At 53.5% G+C, this 22977-nt stretch overlaps 4 protein-coding genes across 4 annotated transcripts; 2 read left to right on the top strand and 2 right to left on the bottom strand.

Moving 5' to 3' along the window:
* Positions 1–513: 513 nt before the first annotated feature.
* On the bottom strand, positions 514–3426 carry TGME49_278530 (multiprotein bridging factor type 1 family transcriptional co-activator, putative). Its single transcript, XM_002370515.2, has 4 exons — positions 2992–3426; positions 2226–2271; positions 1769–1937; positions 514–1445 (listed from the first exon to the last, which is right to left on the bottom strand). The coding sequence occupies exons 1-4, from the start codon at positions 3116–3118 to the stop codon at positions 1353–1355; spliced, it is 435 nt and encodes a 144-aa protein (XP_002370556.1). The 5' UTR covers positions 3119–3426; the 3' UTR covers positions 514–1352.
* Positions 3427–3589: 163 nt separating this feature from the next.
* On the top strand, positions 3590–6026 carry TGME49_278540 (hypothetical protein; the record flags this gene model as incomplete). Its single annotated transcript, XM_018781806.1, has 4 exons — positions 3590–3605; positions 4058–4212; positions 4403–4692; positions 5179–6026. The coding sequence occupies 4 exons, from the start codon at positions 3590–3592 to the stop codon at positions 5297–5299; spliced, it is 582 nt and encodes a 193-aa protein (XP_018635129.1). The 3' UTR covers positions 5300–6026.
* A 1499-nt stretch (positions 6027–7525) lies between these two features.
* On the top strand, positions 7526–19698 carry TGME49_278550 (elongation factor Tu GTP binding domain-containing protein). The gene is made up of 12 exons (XM_018781807.1): positions 7526–10808; positions 11291–14067; positions 14714–15007; positions 15395–15455; positions 15802–15993; positions 16413–16655; positions 17367–17525; positions 17665–18123; positions 18252–18320; positions 18458–18628; positions 18737–18824; positions 18922–19698. Exons 1-12 carry the CDS (start codon positions 7773–7775, stop codon positions 19053–19055), a joined length of 7683 nt encoding a protein of 2560 aa, XP_018635128.1. The 5' UTR covers positions 7526–7772; the 3' UTR covers positions 19056–19698.
* On the bottom strand, positions 19316–20907 carry TGME49_278565 (hypothetical protein). Its single transcript, XM_018781808.1, has 7 exons — positions 20735–20907; positions 20477–20671; positions 20357–20424; positions 20161–20297; positions 20057–20106; positions 19914–19997; positions 19316–19859 (listed from the first exon to the last, which is right to left on the bottom strand). The coding sequence occupies exons 1-7, from the start codon at positions 20825–20827 to the stop codon at positions 19494–19496; spliced, it is 993 nt and encodes a 330-aa protein (XP_018635127.1). The 5' UTR covers positions 20828–20907; the 3' UTR covers positions 19316–19493.
* Between the last annotated feature and the right edge of the window lie 2070 nt (positions 20908–22977).

Raw genomic sequence — 22977 nt, 5'->3', positions numbered from 1 at the left:
GGGGTGAAGAGAATAAGGGCGGATAACAACGATATCGGAGTTCCTCGATAGCGATGACAACTCCGGCAGGCCTCTTTTCGACAAGCGGTGTGGGCGGGACTCGCTTTCCGCCTCAACGAAATACTCGAAAAATGAACGTCTTCCACATGTGGGGCTGAGGCAGCGTGTGGGCCAGCCCCTTTGAAGAGCTCCGATAATGTCCTGGAGCATGAATCGACTAAATTTTATTCCGATGTGTTACAAGTACGAATGACACATGAAATCCGACCACTATCCGTTTCCAGTATTGAGAGTGGACGAACACGGCAAACTGTGTTGTATAGTCTAAATGCACACATTTCAAACCCTCAGCTACCAAGCGATCGGATATGAACTAGTAAAATGCTGACGACGTCGGCTTTCATGACAGTGTGGACAAGGTAGGTAGATCTGAAGGATAATCTGCCATAAAATTCTTTCACTCCCTGTTCAGCTGCCCGGTCCGGTCACGGATGACGAAAACAGGAAAAGCGTTCCAGCCTGATAAAGGACTTTCCTATACAAATGTCGGGCTGACCAGCGACCGCAGATATACTGCAATAAACCATCGTCAGGCTGTTATGCACGCAAATAATTTGCTCAGCCTCTCTATATCCAGTACAGTGACGGTCTTCGACTCAGGCCAACAGTATTCCTGAAGCGTTGTGACGCAGGTCTGCGTAGCATGAAGGGAACACCACAGTCTGCAGACGGTCTATCTCCACTAGGACTTTTCCGTGATCCCAAGAGGCGCTTCTCAGTGCCATCGTCTCGAGGTATGCAGTGCCTGCCGTGTGTCGACAAGGAATCGATCTGCAAAATTCTTCTGTGTCAGTCTGCATGTATGCACCTTGTTCTGGACGTGTCATGCCGACGCGATATGAATATTTTCCGCCACAATGAAGGACTTAGATGTTACCAGCGAACCAACACTATGTCGCTGAATGCATTATTGCACAGCATGAAGTCAGTCACCCAACAGATGTCGGACAGCTGGAAACCGAACCTCTGTGTTCACGATCACTACACACAAGGTTCTCTGGAGACGCGGAGGCGCCTAGTCGCTTTGCTCCATGCACAAATGGTATCGGTGAATGCGGTCGAAACACATTGTCGACAAATGAATGGGAAACCAGCGAAAACGGCGAAAACAACGTCCGCCCAAGAGCCGGTGTCTCTGCGTGGATGAACCGCAGTTCCGCCGGAGAAAAAAAGTGTTGTCCTCCTCCATCGAGGCGGCAGCACAGAGAGAAGTCTCATAAAAAACGACTCTCCCTTGGTAGATTCTTTATTGCGTGTCTCAAGCGAAGAACGTCGAATATTTCCGTTCGCATTTATGCCACGGGCTTCCGCTTTTCCTTCGCCTTCGGGAGGCTCACACCAAGTGCCCTGTTCAACTTCTGGACGACTGCTCCGTTGGGAATTGCCTGAAGTCAAACAAACACAGAGACATCCACCGCCGGTGTGTGTCTTCCTTGTCGGAAGAACGTACGGTTCTCACCGCTGGCACTGTCACCTTTTCATCGAGCGTCCCTTTCACACAGTTACACTCATCCAACTAGACTGGGACCATCGATCACTTACAGACGGTCGTGGTCGAGTCTTTCCGTGCTCCGGAAAAGTCAGCCTATGCTTCCTCTCTTGAAACATCCTTCTACATGAACAGAATTGTACAGTGACGACTGCTGCTTCTCCAGTAGTATTGTGTCTCGCATGTCTTCCTCTACAACTCCATTCCCCAGTGGCTTACTCTCCCGCTTTCGTAGTCGTTGACCACGGAAGGCTTCTCGTTGATAGCCTGCGCCAGCTCGGCCTGCGTCATTTTCTTCGCCTGTCTCGCTTGCTGGAGAGCACGCGAGAAATCCGCAGACACACGCTCAACGTGGTAGTCTCCTGTATCCTCTTCAATCTTTCGGGCGCTGAACACCAGCAAACTCAAACAATTCCCAAGCAACCAGTAACTCCCTTCCGTCGGCACAAAACTTTCACATTTCAGTCCCATTCTTCATATATACATATATATATATATATACACATGTATGGTATATATATATATATATATACTCCATGCAGACATATACATATGCGTTTAAATGCACTAGTAGCATGGCAAGATGATAAAGCAGCTGCGTGAGACCTGCGGTAAGAAACGAAGAGGACGCTCCGTTCTCCCGTATACTGTTTCTCTTCGTGAGAGCGAGACTTACTTAGGGCAGAGGCCTCCCTTTGTTGCTTTGTTCTGACCACCAAGGACTGAAGGGAAATGCACATACTCGAGGAGCCTCAGAAAATCAATTGAAAGAACATGAGAGTAAATATCGTCGTGCCAGTAGCCGATTTCCCGTCTGTCCGTTTTTGCGTTAGCCTCTTGCGCAACGTACACAGTAAGATGGTATTCCAGTGCAGTTCTGCAAGGTGCCATCTCACATAACGCAAACTCGACAACCTACACGCGGGGGAAGTGTACCCGACCATGTTCCAGCAGTACAGCGAAACTTGCCTGCTCCCACCGTTCCCTTTCTACAGGTTCACCATCGCGTTGGTGAAACACCGTGGAACATCACCACGGTTCCTCCTTCACGGCGGCACGCAGCCGCGCCTTTTCTAACGCAGCTTCAGAAGACGAGCCGCTTGACTTTTTTTGCTACTTCGTCACTATGCTTGAGCTGAGAAGGTTCGTCGCCTTCGACGCGTTCCCCACAAACAGCGTTTGAACAACACGGCTCTTTGAGGAAGACAGGTCCGTTGAAGTCATCAGTCCACTATAAAGTCACGTTTTGTTGGCTTTTCAGTTGTGAGTCTCTCGATTTGCAACTGCGTCTCTTCATCCTCGGTGACGCGTGCTCTGGAAAAGAAACATGCGTTCAGTTATCCTTTTGCTCTGCGGCTGAAGAGAGCTGCGACTGCGTCCGCAACTCGTCCCGTCGCATGATGCCGCCCTCTGGTCCACCTTTCTCCAAACTGGGAACTTACACTTCTTCTCTGTCTCGAGTTCCTCGCCTCTTCTGCGAGCTTGGTTGATTTCCTGCTCTTTGGTCACGCCCTTCTGGCGCTGCCCAGTCTTATTCCAGCTCACGGGCGTCCAGTCCTGGAACGACATCTTGAGTGGAGAAACGGAGGAGAAAGGGCCGACAGAAAAGGGCAAAAAAACAGAGACGAACGCTGCGCGCTGCGGAACCAGACCTGCGTCGCCCGGAAGAAAGGATTCTCTGCAGTTGAATGCTGCAGGAGCGCACAACTCGGAACTCCCGACACACCGAGAACGGCGGGTGGGAACAAAATGCGGGAGTGACGCGAAGGCGAAGGAGGTGCTGTCTCGACAGACGGGTGTGGGGAGAGTTCCGCAGAAGCGTCCTCACCAAATTCGAACGGACGAAAAATAACCGGAAAAGAAACGGAAATTGTGGCAACCGTCGCTGCAAAGTGACCGCCGGAAAAACGCGGGGCGTCCCCGGTCGAGGGAGTTGCATCATTTCGTGAAGCCGGAGCTCTTCCGCGAAAAGTTGTCTGCGGGCGGCCTGCATGCGCCAGAGCGCCGATCTCTTGTAAACGCTGAACTTCCGGCAGCGAAATGGCAGGCGGATCTCGTTCCTCAGACAGGCACTCGCCGCGCCACGGAACAGCCAACAAGACGCCACCGCGTTTTGGAAACAAGAAAAGACCCGAGGACCCTGTCTACACATTCTTTTTCGGAGTCGTCTGACGGACCTCGTGAACACCGTTTTGACTGGAACGGTGTGCCGCATTGCGTTGGTAGACGAGTCCAGTAAACAAGAGAAGTCTGCGGTACCCTTCCTGTCAATAGTCACCTCTCTATCTGCTAGGGAGGCGGTCCTGAATCGAACCTCTTTCAAGTGCACATGTGCTGCTTGGGTTTCTCGTTGATTTTGCGACACACCTCGAAACGCAAACAGCTGCCAGGCGTTTTGACTTGCGTGCCTCTTCCTTTTTACTCCTGCTTCTTTTTTCTCTCTACGTCTGAAAAGCGACCTGCGAACCGGAGCTGCGCTGGCCAGTGTCGTGCGTTGTTTGAGGGTAGCTTGCGAAGCAGTAGCGGAGAAGCCGCACACAAACCGTGCAATCTTAGTTTTTATTCGACCGTGTTCCTCCCGGTTGTCGTTTTTGTACCTCGTTCGTCGCTTCTTCCGTTCGTCAAGAGAAAAAGGGGCACCTGGGCGCCTTTCGTGTCTCGCGGTGAGTCCTCCTCCACTGTCGTTTCCGGTCACCCTCCGAGAAAAGCTTCCCGTGTCTTTTATTTCTGGTCTCTCTCCGTTCCTCTTCTCTTCTTCTGTCTTCCTCCTCTTCCGTTCTGCTCCCTTTCCCTCGTTCCCCTCATCCCTCTTCTTTCTCCTTCTACTTCTGCCTTTTCTTTATTTCCACCCAGTTGGTTTCGGCAACCATGGAGCAGCCAGGCCACCCCGGGAGCTCCGTAGCGCCAGCGTCCGGAAGGTCTCCCGCTTCGAGAGGATACACAACACCGCTTCTTCCCGAGAGAACTGCTTTCGAAAAGAAGGGGAATGCGTCGACTGTCGACGTCCTTGCACAGCTCGAGGACCCTTCAACGCGAATGCGCGTTGTCAGTGACCTCCGCAAGGAACTCGAGGCGGCCGACTGCTTTTGGGCGAAACTCGGAGACCATGCCCGTGAAACCTGTGGAGAACGTCTCTCCGTTCCGTAAGTGCAGAACTCTGCGCAAAAGCTTGCGTCTCGGTGCGTGTGAAAAGAACCACAAGTACACGAAAACTGACACCCATGCACCTACAGGTTCCGTTCCTCCTGTGCAAAATGCCACCACCTACATCTACAAGTCTCTATCTTTCCATACGGATATATATATATATATATATGTAAATATATGTATATGTAAATATATGTATATGTATGTATACGTATATATGCAGATGCTTTTCGAGTATGAGAAGCTCTTACATTTGGCAACATGGATTCGGGCGTATACGTGTGATTGAGGAGATAGAAAGGCCGTAGGAGGTGCATCCCATCTCGCGTCACCGCAGGAGGGTGATTCAGGTCTTGCGCGTTTTGCTTGTTTTCCGCCCTCGCTCTTTTTCCGCGTCTTTTCCTCCCTCAAACGGCGCGCATCCGTTGCAAAATTGCCTGCAAAAGTGACGTGACTCTGGCTCATGTCCCCGCTACTCTCAGAGTCGTTTCTGCCTTCAAGAGCATTCACACGCAGCGGCTGGCAGGCCTTAACCTGGAGCAGGTCGACTCGGTGTGTCGAGATGTACTCGCTGCGATGGTCAGAAAGGCTGAGAGCGCTTGAAACGTCTTCCCTTCGAACTCCCTGGAGAACGTCCGTTTCTGCTCAGCGAGGCTCCACACCGTTTCCCAAACATGAGTCTGACGTCAGAAAGTTTCTCCTCGTATCCTCTTTGTGTGAACTGAATTGCATGAAACAATACGAAGGAGACCGCTTTGTGCAGGCAGCATTCTAAATGCCCATCCTGCCACTGCTGCTCAACGCCAATGCACGACGCTAGCAAAAAGGCGCAAGCTGCTTCCCAAGTCGATCTAAACGAGAGAATTTCCATCCGGAGGGGACGTAGCGTCGACCGGATTCTGCGTGTCTCTTGACACCCTTGAAACCATATGCATGTCTATATATATACGCGCATTTGTATCCATCTGTCTATAGGTACGTCAATAACCATATATATATATATATATATATAAATATCGGTATGTACATGCATTAGACATGTATGCACAGAGAACGCATGCTGCCCGCGCACCGGCGACGTATATATCTGCATGCGTTCGTCGCTGTGTAAAGGGCGTGTCTACGGGAAATGTTGTCTTGCTCTTAAGCCAGTGGAGATTCTGCGCGGCGCGACTTGCTGTAAAGACGAGTGAAGGTTTTCAATCTTGTCTGCCGAGACGAGACCAGATCGCTTGCGCGCGCATGAGTGTGACCCAGGAGTCGACGCGATAGACGGAGCACTCTTCAGTTTCAGAGGCCAGCATGCGGATGTGAATCGGCGACAAGTGGCTGTTGCATGCAGGACGCCCTGCCGTCTTTCCGAGGCCAGATACACAGTAGTTCAGTCAGTTTTATCACGAGACCCGGGCACCTCGCTTCAGCGTCGTCTCTGTAGAAACAGTCGGCCCCCGCGCAAGGAGAGTCGGCGGGAGAAAAGTTGCGCATCGTTCAGTCTGGGATTACTCTCTCAGATTTGGGTTGAAAAACTCCACCTGTTGATTCGTCAGAAGTTCATGACTCGAAATGTCGTCAGCAGGTCGGGGATTAGTTGAGTTCACGCGCAGAACGTATCCGACGTCGAATTCCCTCAATGACGGAGGCTCCTGAAATCGCAGCCCCGTAGGGTGGTGGCCTACGACATCCTTTTCCTGTTCGTACCGCATTTGCTGCAAGAAAGTTCAGGAGCCTCTGTCGTCCTCTCCGGATTGCGCTCCTGGAGCGCATGAGTTACCTTTGCACCAGTGTGCTGCACCCCAACATCTGGGTCGTGTGGGCTAGGTGAACTGATCAGAGCTTCACAGACTCTATACCTGTGAAAACGCTGCAGATTTCCGTGGACTGCTGGACAGAGAGTCGCCGTTCAAACGGTGGATTTCCACTGTGCATGTAGACGAAGTTAAGTTGAGGACAGAACACTGGTGAAGGCACGCGCGATGCACGCACGGAGCGCTTGCAGACGACAAACAACGAAAAGCAACCTCTTTTCTGTCGTGGAAAGGGTGCGACATTCGTATCGATGGAGCCCGCTTAAAAACCACTTAACCTGGATCTCCAAAAACCAAGTGAATCTGCCTCTGTAGGAAAGTTGAGCTTGAACCGAAAAATCAGGGTCACTTCTCCGAGGTGCCCGTCTGCAGGGGAAGGTGAAGAGCAGTTTCGTTTGTGGGAGGCAAGAGTCTCAAGGACTGTCTCTGCTGGTGGTTTTGAGTGAAGAAGTTCCATGCTCGAGTCCCCAGAATCCATGGGACTGGGGATTCGAGGTCCCTGACGGGAATGCTAAAGTGGAGAGATATTTAGACACCGGACACCAGACTTTCTTTGATGGATTCGTGTGCAGATACGATATGCACAAATATACATGTGGGCTATTTGTACCTCTATGCACATATAAATATATATATATATATATATGTATATATATACATTGGATATAGCGTATCATTTGCCTACTGGTTTTAGTATATCTCCGTTTTTGCTGTCTTGGGGAAAACGGCGATCAGGCTAACTCATCTTGTGCGTACTTTCGAGAGGGACCACGATTTCTCTTTTCCAAGAGGTAGGAAACACTCGGAAAACATTTGCGAGCATTTTCTCGAAAGAGACACTTGAGCGCAGAGGTCACCTGTTCTTCGCCTCGCACGCATCGCGAGGGCCCCGTCTCGTCTTCTTTCTTGCATGTGCTCCTGGCGGGAATCGAATTGTGCATGCATGCGCGGTGTGCCCTTCCTTCAAGCAAGATTTTGAACTCCACGGCAAGAGAGAAACAGAAATTTCCTTCTTTCCACTTGTCGTTAAACAGCTCACAAACCTGCGGGGGACTCCTGGGGTGTCATTCTCCCCCGCCTCGTAACGGCAAGTCGGAAAACTGCTGCCCAGAGCGCATGCAGAGGAACAGCCCAGACCCGCTCTTCTTCTGCCTTGTTTCTCTTTTTTTCATTCTCCTCGTCTTCTTGTAAGTTGTCAAGCTTCCTAGATGACGGCCAGCACTTGAGGCGCGTCACTTCTGAGTAGTGATCCATCTTGCCTTCAAATTGTCATGATGTGGTTTGGTCGGAGGCCTGTTCTCCGGCGATCGGCTTCAGCCCAGCCTCGCCTTCGACGCCGAAGAGAAATTGATGCATCCGATGTTCAGATCTTGTCTTCTCTTCCTGATCCATGCCATTCTTCCCTATCTCTCCCCGTTTATCCCTCTTCTAGCATTTCTCTATCCCTCACTTCTCCCTTTTCTCCTCTCCTTTTCCGTTCTTCTCTCTCTTTGTCAGCTTGGTCTGCTTTCTCTTCTTCCCTCTGTTCCTCGTTCCAGTCCTCGTCTCCTGGGGGCGCGCGCGTTCCTCTGCAGCTTGCTTCGCCTCTTTGTGCTTCTCGTCTCTCTTCGTCGTTCTCTGTCTCCTCTTCGCGCTTCGAATCCTCGTCCCGCCTTCCTCCCGCTTCTTCTTCCTTTGCTGCTTCCGCTTCGTCGTCTTCTCTTTTCTCTTCTTCCTTCTGCTCCGTTTCATCTCCTGCATCGTCTCCCGCGGCTTCCCCGTCAGAAGTCTCTCGTCAGCCGCTGTTCCCTTCCGGGCCGGTCGAGTCCGAGCCGTGGAATTCGGTTTATACTCGAGATGCGCAATCCGCTGCCGCCGCGGCCGTCGCTGCAGTGGCTGCTGGACCTGTGGCCCGGCCGACTCATCGCGCAGTTCGTCCTGCCCCTTCTTCGTCTGTCTCTTCTGTCTCCCTTCCGCGTTCTCCCGCCTTGGCGTCTGCTCGCGCGCGCGTCGGGTGCTCCACGCAGTTGAAGTCGCAAGCGGCGCATGCAGCGGCGAGGTTCGGCGTCTCTCGGACTGGCGAAAGACGAAACGCAGAGCCGAGTCCTTCCGCAGCGCCTCCGGAGCCTCGTGCCAGCGTCGCGTCTCGACGCAAAATCGTTTCCTCTCACACCGAATGGGAGTGGCGCATGCAAGAGAGAGAACGCCTTGCGCAGCGTCTGGCAGCAGGTCCCGAATGGCCTCAGACCAGCGCCCCTCCCGAGCAGCAGCTCGAGAAGCAGGCAGTTCTTGGGGACATGCCTGGCCTCCGGGATGGAGAAAACGAGTCGCAGGCAATGTTCGTCTCTCCCGACAGAAACAGAATGAGAGTGGAGGGAAGCAGCGGCAGCGAGTCTAGGAAGGTAGAGAAGGAGATCAGCAGCAGGGCAACGGGCGGAGTCGACCGCGAGACGGAGACGCAGGAATGTGAGGGTGGAGGAACACAGCAAGTAGAAGCACAAAGGTTCGCGCAACGTGGAGGACGGTTCATCGAAGGGTGGCGAAAGCTCTTTGCTTTCTTCTCGCGTCGTCACACTCCCGCCTCCAGAGCGAACTTCCCCTACTCTGAACATGCATTGTCTTCCCCGATACTTGTCGCAGACAAAAAAGGCTCCTCTCTCCGTACCCGTCCTCAATCCTCCACTCAGACTTCTTCAGTGGTCCCCATTGCTTCCTCGTGCGAGGCGTCTTCGTCTGTCGCAGCGGCGGCATCGGCCTTCGACGCGTCTACCGGAGAAGAGTCCTGCAAAGCGAAATGTTGCCCTTCTTCTCTTCTCGAATACCCGCAGTTTCTTCTTTCAGCGAAAACGCGACTCACACATCGACTGACGAGAAACAAGCGACTGAGAGAAACGAAAACGAGCGCGTCGTCGGAGCCGAAGGACTCTTCTCCTGCTCCCCATTCTCGGGAGTCCTCGTCTTCTTCGCCTTTGTCTCCCTCCGATTCTTCGACTGCCTCTTCTCCCTCGCGTTTGGCACCTCCCGGACTGGTCAAGTCGTTTCTCGGCTTCCTCGCCTTCCTTCCCCTCCGGGTGTTCTCCGTCTCGTTTTTCGCGCCTCTTCGTTCCCTCCTGTTGCGTCTGTGTCAGAGGGTCTGCCGGCCGTTCGCGGGACCTCTCGTAGACGAGCACAGAGTCAGTGAGTCGAGCCGCGAGAACAAGCAAGGCGACGATCCTCAGGAAGTTGCCGCGTTGCTGGAGGAGGCGCGCCGCGCCGCGAGGCGCCGCGCAGAGGCCGCCGAGCGCGCCGCAGCTCTCAGGGCAGCGAAGACTCTGCAGCAGTCGGCGAGGCCTCCGAGTCGGACCTTTAGGGAAATTCGTTTTCGTCTGCTTAGGCAAGGAGACGGCGCAGCCTTCGAAGGGCGCCTCGGCCTCGATTTGGTGAGAGAACTTGAGGGGGACTTTCTGTTAGGTCGTGCAGCCCCAGCGGCCGGCGAGCAGAAGGGAACGGAGAGCGGGGAGAGCGAGACGAAGAAAGCGAAGACAGGAGACAGCGATACCGGCGCTCGGATCACTGGCGAAGAAGGAGGCGAAATAGGGCAGAAACACAGGCGGGTCTCCTTCGAGTTGAGAGAAGAAGCGATGGGAGGGAAGGGCACCTATTACGCTTCGCCCAGCATACGGAATAGGAAGGAAGAGAAGGTCAGTACGCATGCAGAGGGGGGTAAAACCGAAGCGGTTTCGCCTCCAGATGCAGGGCATTTTCCGGATCGCGGGAGAGAAGAACGTGAGGGAGAAGAAGAGAGTGCCGAGGCTTTGCCAGACCATAAGCGGGGGCCAGGAAAAGAGCTGGAGGAAGGCCGAGACTCGCAGGTCCGTGGTGAGGAGAGCGGGCGCAGCTCGCTTTCGCAGGAGAGGGAAAGTTTTCGTTCTCAGCGCGTCTCGGCTGAGGGTCAGGAGGTGGAGGCAGCCTCTGTCAAGGCGCTTGAAGAGGCAAAGTCGAACGACAGACCCGACGGCGAGAGCAACGAGCTGCGTCGCTTGTCACCCACCAGCCAGACAGAGCAAGAAGGCTCCGTCGAGAAAGAAGGGACATCAGAGGCGACGATGAACGACCAAGACGAGACAGGGAAGGAAAAACAAGACCAACGAGAGGTGCCTGTGCCCCGCGCTCTTCGCTTGAATTCCGGCTCTGTCGCCTTTCCCGAAGCGCCCAAGTCTGGACTCGCCGAGGCCCTCTCGTCGCCGCTGCCGCCTCTCGATGAGTGGATGCGCAACTCCCTTTGTGGCTCGGGCGCCTGGGGGGAGAAGCACAGACGCGCGGTAGACGGAGACACATCCGGACAGCCAGTGAGGAGACTCAAAGAAACTCTAAGCACTCGAGAACTCTACACCGTTTGCTTTTTAAATTTTGACTGCATCTAGAGGGCGTGCGTTTCTTGATTTGACGCCTGTATGAGGAACCTCGATGTGACTCGTTTGCTTTGGTGTTTACGCGCCCACGATACAACGCATCCAGAATTTGTGTTTTGTGCACATTTCCGGATTTTCTTGTGGGTGTGCGACAGAGGACGACAAAAGCCTTGTGCTCGGTCTCAAACATCATTTCTGCTTGCCTTTCTGCCTTCCACCACTCGCTCTCGGTGTCCTGCACACCCTTTTTTCTCTCCCTCGTTTTCCTCGGCTTCTTCTCCATTTCGAATTAGAAGCGAGAGGCCCGCTTTCCCTGTCGGAGTAGACTTTGCTTCATACCATTCCTTTCCAATGCCAGTCCCTCTGAGGCATCAGCACTGCATTCTATGAGTTATTCTGTGTACCTTTTCTCTTGACAGATTGCGTCGCCTCTCCCGCCCTTCCTCGCGGCCGCACAAGAGCGCCTCGTGTCTCTGTATGCAGCGGCGACAGCGGCACACCAAGAAGCCTCGCAAGCGCGGCAGGCCGCCGCGGCGGCTGCGGCCGAGGCCCTGACCCTTTCTGTCCAAGGGGGGGTTCGGCCTTCTTCTACTCCACAGCTTGTCGGCGCGGAGGATTCCAATACCCCAGCTGCGAGGCCTCAGTCGAGCTCGAGCGACTCTCTTTCCCCATCCCGCGACGAGGATCCCCCAGCGGATCCCAGACCTCTGAAGAGAGGCTGCTCTTCTGCCTCCGTCGCTTTGCCGTCTGGGGCCTCCTCGCCTGCTGTGACTCTGGCAGACGCGAGTGCAAAGGCGGCTGAAGCGCGGGACGCCGCCTCCGCAGCTGCTCTGCGAGCTGAAGCAGCGAAGATGGAGTTTCTCAAGGAGGAAGAGGCGTTTCGATCTTGCGTGGCGGACCACCAGAAACGCCTGCGTCAATGCCTCGCCTTTTCCCCGGAAGCGGTTCGAAGCCAGCAGGGAGCAAGCGAGCGGCTGCCTCAAATGGGCCCCAAGGAGACACTTGTGAGTGGAGTGGAAGGGCGAGAGCCTTCTCGCGGCGACGAACTCCGTCCCGAGAAGGCTGAGAGCGTCCTGGCGAAGGTCTTAGGTCAGGTGGAGCCCCCAGAAGCCTTTCCGTCTTTCGAGCCAGACAGCCAGGTTTGGAAGAACGTCGCCTTCGCGACAGCGGCTGCAGAACCTGTCCCCGCGCCGTATCCCGGCGCCTGGAGTCCGTACCCTCCGTTGTCAGCGTTTCCTGGGTCGCCTGGCCCAGCTGTTGGAGGGTGGAACACGCTGCTGGGTCCTCGAAGTCGGGGGGGGCACTTCCCAGGACTTCACAGCCCAGGCAACGCGTTCGGGTATTCCGGACCTGGAGAAAGAGGCCCCAATGAACGAGCCAGTGGCCCAGTTGGCGGCAGAGGCCCCCTCCCTCCTACGAGCCTCAGAGGCGACCTCTTTCCTGTCCCGCCTTTCTGGCCGGTGCCGCGGGCCGCCGGAGGCTTCCGCGCACCGCCGAGCCTCCCGCCGTGGAACCCGCGGGCACCAGACCTTCGCTGGCTGACGTTTTTGTACGGCGAGATCCAGGGAGTGAAGGAGGTGACAAAGTTTTATCGAGGCGGTCGAGGCGTGGCGTCGGTCGAAGAGTGCCAGAGAGCTCTGGGCCTCGTTCTGATGAGTTTGAATGTTGACTTGCTCGTCTTGCCGGCCGACATCAACCGAGTCGTCAGCCAGGTGCGGCCGGTGCTGAACAGCTGGGAACAAGCGTTTTCTGAGGCGAGCAGCATGATTCGGTTCTTCGCGGAAGACAGCCGCTTCGGGAAATCCCGCTGCTTGGCCATTATCAAGGATGCGGGGGCTCTTCTCGAATGCGACGAGGCCCTGCATCCAGACGGGGCGACCCCCAAGATGTCCGCTCGAGGCGGAGCGACCCCCGAGGAGCCCCATGGCAGCTCAACGACTCTGGCACAGGCAGGGACGCAGGCGTTCGTGCAGCGGTCACCCGCCTCACAACCTCACCCTGTGGATGCACTTTCTCCAGAGGCCGCTTCTTCGTCCAAGGCTGACTCTTCAGCCGAAACAACGTCTTCGCCAGACGGGGCTTCATTGCCAGAAGGCAGTTTGCCTCTTTCCCTTCAGGAGCCGGCGGCGCGTCTGGAGGCTCTGCTGACGCATCGTCGGGTGCTCGGTCGGTTGCCGCCGATTCTACTGCCGGGGCACAGCGACCCTGTAGAGGTCAAGGCATTCTTCAACGTGCCTGGCTTTCTCGGGGGGCTCCGCCAAGACATTGCGACCCTCAATTTCGCCATGCATGCGCTGAAGCGGGAGAACACATGCACCTTGGATGACGGCTCCTCGATCTCCCTCTGGGACATGCAGAGGCCTGCGGCGTCGAGGCCGCCTCGCCCAGAAAAGGTGAGGAGCGAAGCGGCGAGGAAGGCGCCCGCGCCGAGGGAGATCAAAAGCATCAACGCCCTAGCCCCGAGAAAAGAGGTGCCTGGCCGGGACAGAAAGCCTGTCCAGGACACAGCTGGGGCAAGCGCGGTCGAAGCGAAGCTGGAGAAGGCAGCTCCAGTGAAGCAGGGAACGGACGCGACAGAAAGGAAGCCAGCAGAGTCCACCGCTGAGTTGCTGCAATCGATCCAGCGCGAGCAAGAGGCGCGACGTCTGGCCGATGTCGAATCGTTTGTCGAGCCTGAGTTCGCGCCGCACTGTTCTTCCATTTCGCTCCCGAGTGCTGCCTCTTGTCGACCCGACGACTCACCAAAGGCATGGCTCGGCGATGCGCATGGCGAGCAGATCGTTGGTGGCTCCGCGTTCGGATTCGTGGAGCAGCAAATGCGGGCAAAGAAGATGGAAAGCAAGACGAAACAAACAACGGAGAAGCCCCGAAAGGAAGGAGACTGGGAGACTCTTCACGTTAAGGACCTGACTATCGGAGCTTTGGCAAGACACCTAAAGGTTCCCGAATCCGACCTGCTCGGCGTCGCTACGCTGCTCCTCGAGGGTACGCCGGGGAGAGGAACCGTGACGTCAAGCACTCGCCTAGATGAAGACGAGGCAGAGTTCCTCAGCGACGAACTAGGGAAACTCAATTGTCTCCGCATAACACGGGGGGAACTTCGAGAAGAGCGCGGCGACTACCGCGCCCCGGCTGTCGTAGCCGTTCTTGGCCACGTCGACCATGGCAAAACAACTCTTCTTGATAAGCTCCGAAGGTGAGACAAAACGAGGAAGGCGACAGGGCGAAATGGCACACGCGGTGCTCTCCACCTGAAAACGGAGGGCCAAACGATGACGATGTGCTAGAAGAACACCGTTTTTTCTCTCTCCTCCGGCTGGCAAACTGGACGGCGTCGTTGGATATCCTTTTTTCTCGTATTTGCCTCTGCTTCTCGATCTTGACGCATTTTGTGTGCTGTCGTATCAGGCTACTGGCTGGTTGCTCAACGCCTGCCTTTTTTTTCTGCTTCGTTTTCTCCCGTTTAATCTCTGGCCTGTGTTTGTTCTCGAACAGGTGGAGTAGCGCTCCTCAGGATGCTTATCACATCTGCTCCCGTTGCTTGTGTCGCCACCGCAAACGTTCCCTTCTTGAGCAACTGTGCCATTCCTTCAGATCCATTTGCTCTTTGCAGTGCCATCCGCTGCGTGGAGGGAACAGAAAGAGTCGCTGGAAGCACCTCACAGCCTTTTCCAGGTTACCTTCCGTCTGCGTGTGACGAAGAGTACCCCCGAGATGGCAACCCGAATGGTTGTGTTACACCTGCGAACAATACAGTTTTCCGGTGGGTGTGTGTGATAGGGACAGTCACGCTCTAAACGTTCGCTGGCGAATTAATGTGTGTGTCTTTTTTTCTTCTTCAGTTCGCATGTAGCAGACTTTGAAGCTGGAGGCATTACCCAGGCGGTGTCTTCAGGAAGTCTGGTTCTCGCCTCTCAGAATCAAAGACTTACCTTCATCGATACCCCAGGCCATGCGGCATTTGCTTCGATGCGGAAGCGCGGTGCCGCAGCAACGGATCTGTGTGTTTTGGTCGTCGCAGCCGATGAGGGCGTGAAGGCGCAAACCCTCGAGTGTTTGGACATCATTCGAAAGTCTGGGACGCCTTGGATTGTTGCGTTGAATAAAGTAGACAAACCAGGAGCTGACATTGAGAGGTGAGCCTCCGGCGGGAACGCTGTATGCTCGGTCACATCCCAAAGCAGGCACTTGTGTGCGCGGCGGCGTGGATATCTGCGTGGAAACCGACAGACTGCACATGGCTTCCGTAGAGATGTGCAAGGATTAATCTACCAAATCAGACTCCAAGCAAGGCTTTCGCGATTTCCCCTTTTACTGGCGTGTGGCGACGAAGAGAGAAGAGAGGCGCCAGGGGTTCTAGACAACCACGTCGGTTCTCTGTTTTCTCATGCACAGGTGCAGCTGTCGAGAGCGAGCAGCCTCGTTGGAGAATCAAGAGGCCGCCAGGCCTCACGAGGCTTGTTGTCGCGATTGTGTCTCAATGTTCATGTGTTTCAGTGTTTTCTTCTGTTGTGCGCATGCAGAGTGAAGAAACAGTTTGCGGATCTCGGCGTCATAAGCGACGATGCTGGAGGAGACATTCCGGTGAGCAAAGAGACTCTTCTAGAGCAGTAATCTTGGACAGGCTTGTGGTCTAACGGGACCTCGAGTTATTGGGGGGCACGGTCGCTTGCTTGGTTGTCCCTGCCACGAATTCCTCAAGCTTTCTGGATCGGCTGCTGTGTCTCATTTCTTCTCCCTCTAGAAAGTGGTTCTGTCTGCTTTGCCACAAATCTGGAGCATCTCTGCGAAACGTTGAGGGTGCAGGGCTGTTCTGTACTTTCTCTGCTTTTGTTTTTGGATCGGTGTGTTTGTCTGCGTTTTCCTGGAGCTGCTGTGGGGTCGCGTCCCCCTCTCATGGTGTTGTCTCGTCTGAGTCTCATTTCTGCAGTTCATCCCGATCAGCGCCAAGACGGGAGAAGGCTTGGACCAGCTGGAAGCGGCTCTCACTCTCCTCCAAGAGGATATGCCGCATTTGTATGGGGCGGGACCTCCGTCGGACGCCAGCCGCGCGCATGCACGGGCAGCAAGAGGCTACGTTCTCGAATCGCGCATGGATAAGCAAAAAGGACGATGCATTCAGGTGCGTGGTCGTTCTAGCATGCCTGTATTCTTCCAACAGGCATTTTTGTTCATCACTTGTCCATGCCACGGCTACGCCTTTAGCTGCCTCATCGTGACTCGCAGAGACATGTGACGTATGCACAGGTCGTTTTGAGTTGGTATGTCTGCATGCGAATGCGTACGAACAGACTTATGGATGCTTTTGGACAAACGTATGCACGAATAGTTGCAGATGTAGCTAGAGAGATTTGTTTGTGCCAAGTTGTGCCCATGAATACTTGACAAGATGGACGCATATCAAGACGACCCACCCGTTCGTGGGGAGTTTAAATGTATAGACGTTTACACGTGTGAATTTATATATATATATATATGCATATATATATATATATATGGTTGCGTTTTGCAACTGAATGGACGTTTGCTAATGTTTCGCAGGTCATTGTAAGGAGTGGCTGGTTGGAGCCTGGCAAGTGGGTAGTTATCGGTCGCAACTCTGGGCGGATCAAGAAAATTTGGCGAAGCGGTGAACACGTGGAGCTCAAGATGGCGGGACCCAATGAAGCCGTGGAAATTGCCGGCCTAGGAGATCTGCAGGCCTCGGCAGGCCAGGCACTCGTGCAAGCAGCGAATGCACAGCAAGCAGCCAAGTTGGCTGGCATGGCGGAGAGGCTTGACTTGGTAAGGCAGCTGGAGAGCTTCAGCACACCGCGCTTGAGTTGTGGTGCAGGAGGTTCGGCCAGTGGCGCGTGGTACGATTATCGTCTCTTCTCGTATCTACCATCGTGAAATGTTTTCCGACAAACCCCTGCGACGCGTGTGTGCGTACAAAGTTCGCTAGCTTCGAAACACACACACATGCCTGGCTCTCTTTAAGTGGGAAATTTACGGCGAGTGTCGTTTGGTTTGCGTTCGTCGGTGTCCACAAGGAAAGGAGAATCAGACTGCAGGTGCTGGGGCCTGTGTGAGCCGGTTATATCTCGCGGTCCGCCTAAGATTCAGAGATTTCTTTTAAACAGGCTTGGTGCTTTGGCGGCCTACCAGGACAGGCGCATTGAGTGGGGCAAGCGGGATCGCGTCTGGATGGGTAGCTCGTGACCCTCTCATAGCATCTAGATACCTTATGCCATGGATGAATATGACAGCCAAGGCCTGGACGCCACAAACATCACTGCGGGTTCTATCCGTACCAACAAACAGGGGATCCCTCTGGAGAATGGTGACTTCCAGGTTTGGCACCTCCATTTAACGAGCAACGCGACTAAGGAATGGACGGTCACGCGTTAAGACTGACCCCGCTTTCGAATCACGCTCGAATCCATGACGCGTCTTATGTCTTCTGAATTCGCGGTGCGTTTTCGGATGTCGTGTCATGTCGTTGTCCGTGTTTAGAGACGCCAGCTTCGTCGGGCAGAAGCAAGCACTGCGCAAGCTGCAAAATTTGCGGTTGAGGATCTGGCACTGAAAACTGCGTCGAATCTGAGACGAAAGCAGAGGAAACTGTCGAAGTACAAGCAGGCTGTGCAAAACATCAAATTCGTGGATGAATTGGTGAGTCTCTATGCGATGAAGAGTATGAAGAAAGAGTCAGGCTGGGACACACGACAATCCTCCAATCCCGCAAGGATCATTTGGAATTACCACCGCGGCCCGTCAATCCAGTTTTTCTCACGTTTTTTTGATGTCGCAGACCGACGACGATTCAGAAGAAGCCGACGCCGAGGACTTGATCACCACCAGACAAACAGTCGTCCAAGGTATACCACAAATTGGTTTCATCATCAAAGCAGCTGACCAGGGCAGCTTGGAGGCCATCCTGCAGTGGATCGATACACACAACGAGACAGTGAAGGCGGCGCAACGCCTCCCCGAGGCGGTTAGAGGCGCCTTGAAGGGCGCAGCTAGTGAGAGGCTGCGCGCGCTGGCAGATCAGCGAAGATCGGTGGAGCTGACAGAAGAAGAAGAGGCGGTTGATCAGTCTGGTGAAGCACTGCAGGAAAGCGAACGCGTGCTTGCCTCACGCTGGTTGCCGATTTGCGTGCTGCACTGCGGCGTGGGACCCATCAGCGTCTCGGATGTCAACAAGGCGGCGCTAACAAATTCGTTCGTTCTCGGATTTGGCGTGTCCGTCTTGGACAACATCGATCAGGTACGCCGCAACGTATTGGATGGTCTCTGTTGTGATAGCGCCACGTGTATGTGTTTATGCAAGGAGACAGGAGACCAGGATGGGGTATTGGACGCCTGTTTTTCTCCGGCTTTGTGCGTGTGCTGCAGGTTATACACGAAAAAGGCGTCCCAGTGAGGAATCAGAATATCATCTATCGTCTGTTTGAGGACATCGAGGTATGCCGCTAGCAAGCGTTAACACAGTTTTCCTGGTCATCGACTTGCCATGATTACTGCGTGACCCCTTAGTTGGTTCTCCGTGGTTGCTTGATTTTTCGACTTCTTACGGATTGTTGGGTGCTATGTTCCTTTAGGCCCTCTACGAGTACCACTTCGGATCGGAGTTTGTGTACAACCAAGTCGGACGCATGGTTGTATCACGCGTCGCTACCTTCACGCTCAAGCGGAGCAAAGGTGGTATTCAAACGGTCGTTGGCGTCGACGTCAAGGATGGAACTCCTTCTGTTCACCACTTTTATTCGGTGGTAGGGAACTTCTCGTTCGAAATGTTCTCCCGTATCTGTTTACTGGGTTGCACCTAGGCCACATTAGCTTACTTTTCCTCCATGTCTGTCGGATTTCTGTTGATGCAGATGAGAGACGACAATACTCTGGTGGAACATCTTCAAATCAAGTCCATGCAGAAAAATCGCCAGGACGTCACAACATTGCAGAAAGGCAGTAGGTGGAAGATGCAGTCCAGGCACCAATCTACGTGACAAAAATTTCTCTGCTGCCTCAACATTTTTTGTGTTGCTTTGCCCTTGTTTCTCATCAGGTCGCCTTGGGGCCATCATTTTCGACTCCGAATTCGATGACTTCCAGGAGCGTGATACAATCAACGTTTTCGAAAGAAGCCAACGACTTCCTCCCGATTTTCTCACCTCCCGACGTTACTTACAGTCTGCATGACATCTTGTGTTTGAGAGGCAATGTCGAAAGCGGCTAGTGTCCCATAACGACAAATCATGTTTTAGACTCGTAACGACGGTTCATGATGTCGTTGAAAGTTCAGTATTACTCTCTCTTATCTGCCCCTTGACCATACTACTGCGCTGTACAGCATTGACGAACGATAGGGACTATGGTGCGGAGATATACACGCGTGGAAACATCAAATGAAACAAACTCACGGTTTACGAAGCACACGGATGCAGTGAGCGATATGCTAGCGTGTGTTCGTCTCTCTACGGTAGATACCGGTTATAGACTCGTCGAAGCTGCTATCCCTTGGTTTGGGGTCTTATTCGGTGCATGCTTGAGAGACTCAAATTCAAAAATGAGAGTTTCCGGAGGAAAACTTGTTTGTTTCGGTGTCTGCGTAAGCGTGCTGAATGTTCAACAACAGCGTTATAGCAAAGATGTGTTTTCAAGGCGTGTCGTGTTTCTTGGCCCGCAGTGTATGTCGGAACTCTCAGCGACAGCGATGTCGTATCGCGTGAGTTCCGATGCATTGGAACTGAGCCGCTGAGGATCCGCGGGTGCGTTTCTCTGATATGGCTCAGCACAGGCTTTTGAAACGGAGTGTTGAGTTGGCCTCGTATCAGAATTCAGGTCGTCCGCCTCCACGGCATTTCGGAAACCAGCCCTTGCATGTTGCGTCACTTGTTCGATTAGCCTTCGCATATCCTTTTCGTCACTGTGCGGTGCAGTCATTCCACCGTGAAGGGCGTACACTTTCAATAAGACACATCTTCTGAATGCCAGAAGGAGCCTCTGGTTTCCCTGTGCATTAGTTAGCGAATTCCGTATCTGTCCGGCAAGGCTTACCCTGTCATCATTCGACAGAAGATCCGAATCGGACACGATCGCCTTGAGAAGTGCATGTTTCTCCTCAAGAGTCAACCGCGCAGGCTGCAAGAAAACCAAACCTTGCATTTGTTCCCGGGGTTGATACGGCGAATTCAACTCACTGGCATCATGCTTTTCTCCTTCGCAAGAGCCGCTAGACAGCTTGACATTACTGAACTGTGTGTGTTAGACCAGCACTGGGACTTGTGGGTCTAGGGGCACGTACGCATTTCTCCATTTTTCAGTTCTTTCATGACTGTGGTGGATCGCTGACGATCCGCTAGAGACCCACCCAAAGTGGCACAGAGGTAATTGTCTTTGGAGGCCATCGCCATCATCAAAGCATCAACGCCCTTTCTCAGACTGCAACCACGTTATATAAGTGGTGCGCTGAGAGATTATCACTTGTGTTAGAAACTCACTTCGTGATATGATGAAGGGATGCGCAAGTGAGACCGGCCTTCATCCACGTATTTGCGAAAACTAGTTCCTAAAAGTAACATGGAGCTTTTGCCTGTCATGCTGCTCAAATGTTTGTGTACCCGCTTGCGGCTCAAAGCTTTGTGTAGTCGCTCCCGAGTGCCACTGGTTTTTTCCGCTTGAAGTTCACTCTCAGCTGCCTTCCGTCTCGCATCTGCCTCCAAACGTGAGAGTAACTGCTGGAGGAGGAGCTTTCTGGTGCTGAGTTCCTTCACTCGTTCGTCCAGTTTTTCATTGGTCGTTCTTAGAAGCTGTAGCTGGATCGAGAGGGGATTATACCACCGGGGCCATGGTGGAGACTGGTCTTCGTGGCATCGTACCTGCTCCCGCGAATCCTGTCCTTGGGATGACAACGCTTCGAGCTTCCCACTAATGTGCCCCCACTGGTTGCCGATGGTTCCCACGCTAGCCATAATATCGATTCAATTTTACTCGCTAGCAGAGTGGTCAATTAGATTTGCGCCGTTGGTATATGCGGAGATTTGATTCTGCCACTGGCCGATGCGCCTTCGCTAACCACTGCGTATGGCAAAACCAGTGGCTGTTCAAAATGATTCAGTGTACATACACCTGATAGGACCACTACTCCCAATGTCGTTTTACTTGTTCCGTTAAGCTGAGACTCATGCTCTGCGTGCGTTTTGGTTTTAAGGTGGTTTTTGCCGCCGATCTACGCGAGAGACACATTCGCGCGGGAATTTGACTCGAGCCATACGTTTTACGCAGAGGCAAAGCAACATCCTTGTTCCATCTCGTTTAGGTTCCCACCAGCAATTTTGGTCTCCATTTTTTACCTTCCCGGGTACAGGCCCCTGACGGATATTTTCGGGCGAACGCCCTCGTAATTTGAACCGGACAGGACCAAAGAAAATGTGTAACGATTTCGTGGCGAAAAGCATTCTCCCTCTTTGTCGGATGGTAAATAGAGGAATCTATAGGGTCCTCGTCCAAATCGATCGTTCGGCCTGTTGTCATACGAGAAAGAGGTTCCCTAGCGCGCGATCTCTGTAAAAACGTTTTCGACGGAATTGAATCTTCTTTCCAGATGACTGGTGTAGCATGTGGCTCGTCTCTGCCCTTTCGTAGGCTTGCATTTTGCTGTTTGTGTTAGTCGATCATTCAACGGGCGTCTCTGTAGTGTTTTTTCTGGGGTGACGACTGACATGCCCTCTGGTCGCTGTCAGTACCACATCCCCTTGAGAGGCGTGTGCTCAACTAAGGGGTTTGTTACAGACTGTCAGTTCCGGTGACACAAGTGAACCGTGAAGAAATTCATCCTATATCTTGTCAGTGCCAGACGCCTTTCTCCCATTTTCCCTCCCACGCTTTTTTGCGTCTGTTTAGCGGTTCTTCATCGATGTGGAACCTTGTCAAACGTGTAATCCTTCGCTGGCCGTCAAGGGACCCCTGTGGACCGCAGTGAGGTGCATCGTCTCTCTGGAGCTGATTGATGCCAAGTAGCATCAGGAAAGAGGTTTGATTTTTGCCCCCGATCTTCCGTGGTCCGTTGTCGTCCACATGCATGCACACCCTACGGAGGCGTGTAAAGTGGCGGCAGCGACGCACACAAATGCTTCTGCTCTTCTGAGTTGGGTCTCCAGGAAGGCTCTGGAAGGAACGCACACAGAAAATACCTTCGTCGAGAGAGCTAGGAAATCGTTTGTCCCTTTTCATTAAATGAGTGACTGATGAATTGAGATCAGTGAAATGCAGTCTACTATGAAGACTGCTTCTGCGCATCAGCTTCAGCTAATCCTTCAGGAATACATGACTGATTGTGTTGTGGAATCACAGGGATCCGTGCGCTGTGGATACACTTTTGCTCTAATTGATGAGAGGAGGCAGTAGCTGCTCCTCAAGCACGAGCACGTGTTCTCCACAATCCTGCCGTACACATCTTCTCACCATCTGCTCAATCTACGGAGCGCCTTTCGTAGCGTCCATGACGGAAATTCGCGGGGCTGAATCCACCCGCTCAGCTGACTGGCACAAAGTGCATGTGGCGGCCGCTTCGATGCGGAACCCTTGTTTGAAAATTGGTCATCAGAGAAGTCCCTATGTTGCTACTCGAGTGCCTCGGGCTGAGGGTGGAACGCAGTCATGGCATGGTAGTCCGGTTTCCCGCCGTCCATGGGAAGACAATAGTGTTCCTAAGAGCTGCGGGATCGGCCTACACGGACTGGACAGTGTGATGTGCCGACAAGGGATGCTAGAAGAAATTCCAGCACAGTCAGCCGACCATCAAAATTCGGAGACTGTACCTCCAGATCTGAACGTGTGCATGATGGTACATGTGGAAAAAACCTCTGGCAATTCTGTCCACTCTATCTCGCCAACAACTCGGGAAGGGCACTCTGAGTATCTTGAAGTTTGTCCACCCAGCAGAGAGCCCGGAACAACGAAACCCGCAACTAATGACGCGATCGGTTCCAGTGACCCGTTGACAGCCCTTCAGCAGCGTTTCCCGAGCGCTGACAATGAAGCTGCTGATGTGCTCAGGAAGTGCGCCCGCCAAAGTCTGGATACAACGTGGAGAAGGTCTAATTCGTGCCGATCCACAGTG

The sequence above is a fragment of the Toxoplasma gondii genome, chromosome XII, assembly GCF_000006565.2.
Source record: "Toxoplasma gondii ME49 chromosome XII, whole genome shotgun sequence".
NCBI classification, from domain to species: Eukaryota; Apicomplexa; class Conoidasida; order Eucoccidiorida; family Sarcocystidae; genus Toxoplasma; species Toxoplasma gondii.
The sequence above is the reverse complement of the archived record's forward strand: the minus strand, read 5'-3'. Positions and strand labels throughout refer to the sequence as shown.

Coding starts and splice junctions, on each gene's coding strand:
- TGME49_278550 (XM_018781807.1), top strand. CDS start 7,773: ATGATGTGGTTTGGTCGGAGGCCTGTTCTCCGGCGATCGGCTTCAGCC. Junction 15,994..16,412: donor AAAAAGGACGATGCATTCAG/GTGCGTGGTCGT, acceptor AATGTTTCGCAG/GTCATTGTAAGGAGTGGCTG. Junction 18,629..18,736: donor TTCACCACTTTTATTCGGTG/GTAGGGAACTTC, acceptor CTGTTGATGCAG/ATGAGAGACGACAATACTCT.
- TGME49_278530 (XM_002370515.2), bottom strand. CDS start 3,118: ATGTCGTTCCAGGACTGGACGCCCGTGAGCTGGAATAAGACTGGGCAG. Junction 2,272..2,991: donor ACTCGAGACAGAGAAGAAGT/GTAAGTTCCCAG, acceptor ATTTCCCTTCAG/TCCTTGGTGGTCAGAACAAA. Junction 1,938..2,225: donor AAGGGAGGCCTCTGCCCTAA/GTAAGTCTCGCT, acceptor GCTGGTGTTCAG/CGCCCGAAAGATTGAAGAGG.
- TGME49_278565 (XM_018781808.1), bottom strand. CDS start 20,827: ATGGCTAGCGTGGGAACCATCGGCAACCAGTGGGGGCACATTAGTGGG. Junction 20,298..20,356: donor TCCCTTCATCATATCACGAA/GTGAGTTTCTAA, acceptor ACGTGGTTGCAG/TCTGAGAAAGGGCGTTGATG. Junction 19,998..20,056: donor AGGAGAAAAGCATGATGCCA/GTGAGTTGAATT, acceptor GTTTTCTTGCAG/CCTGCGCGGTTGACTCTTGA.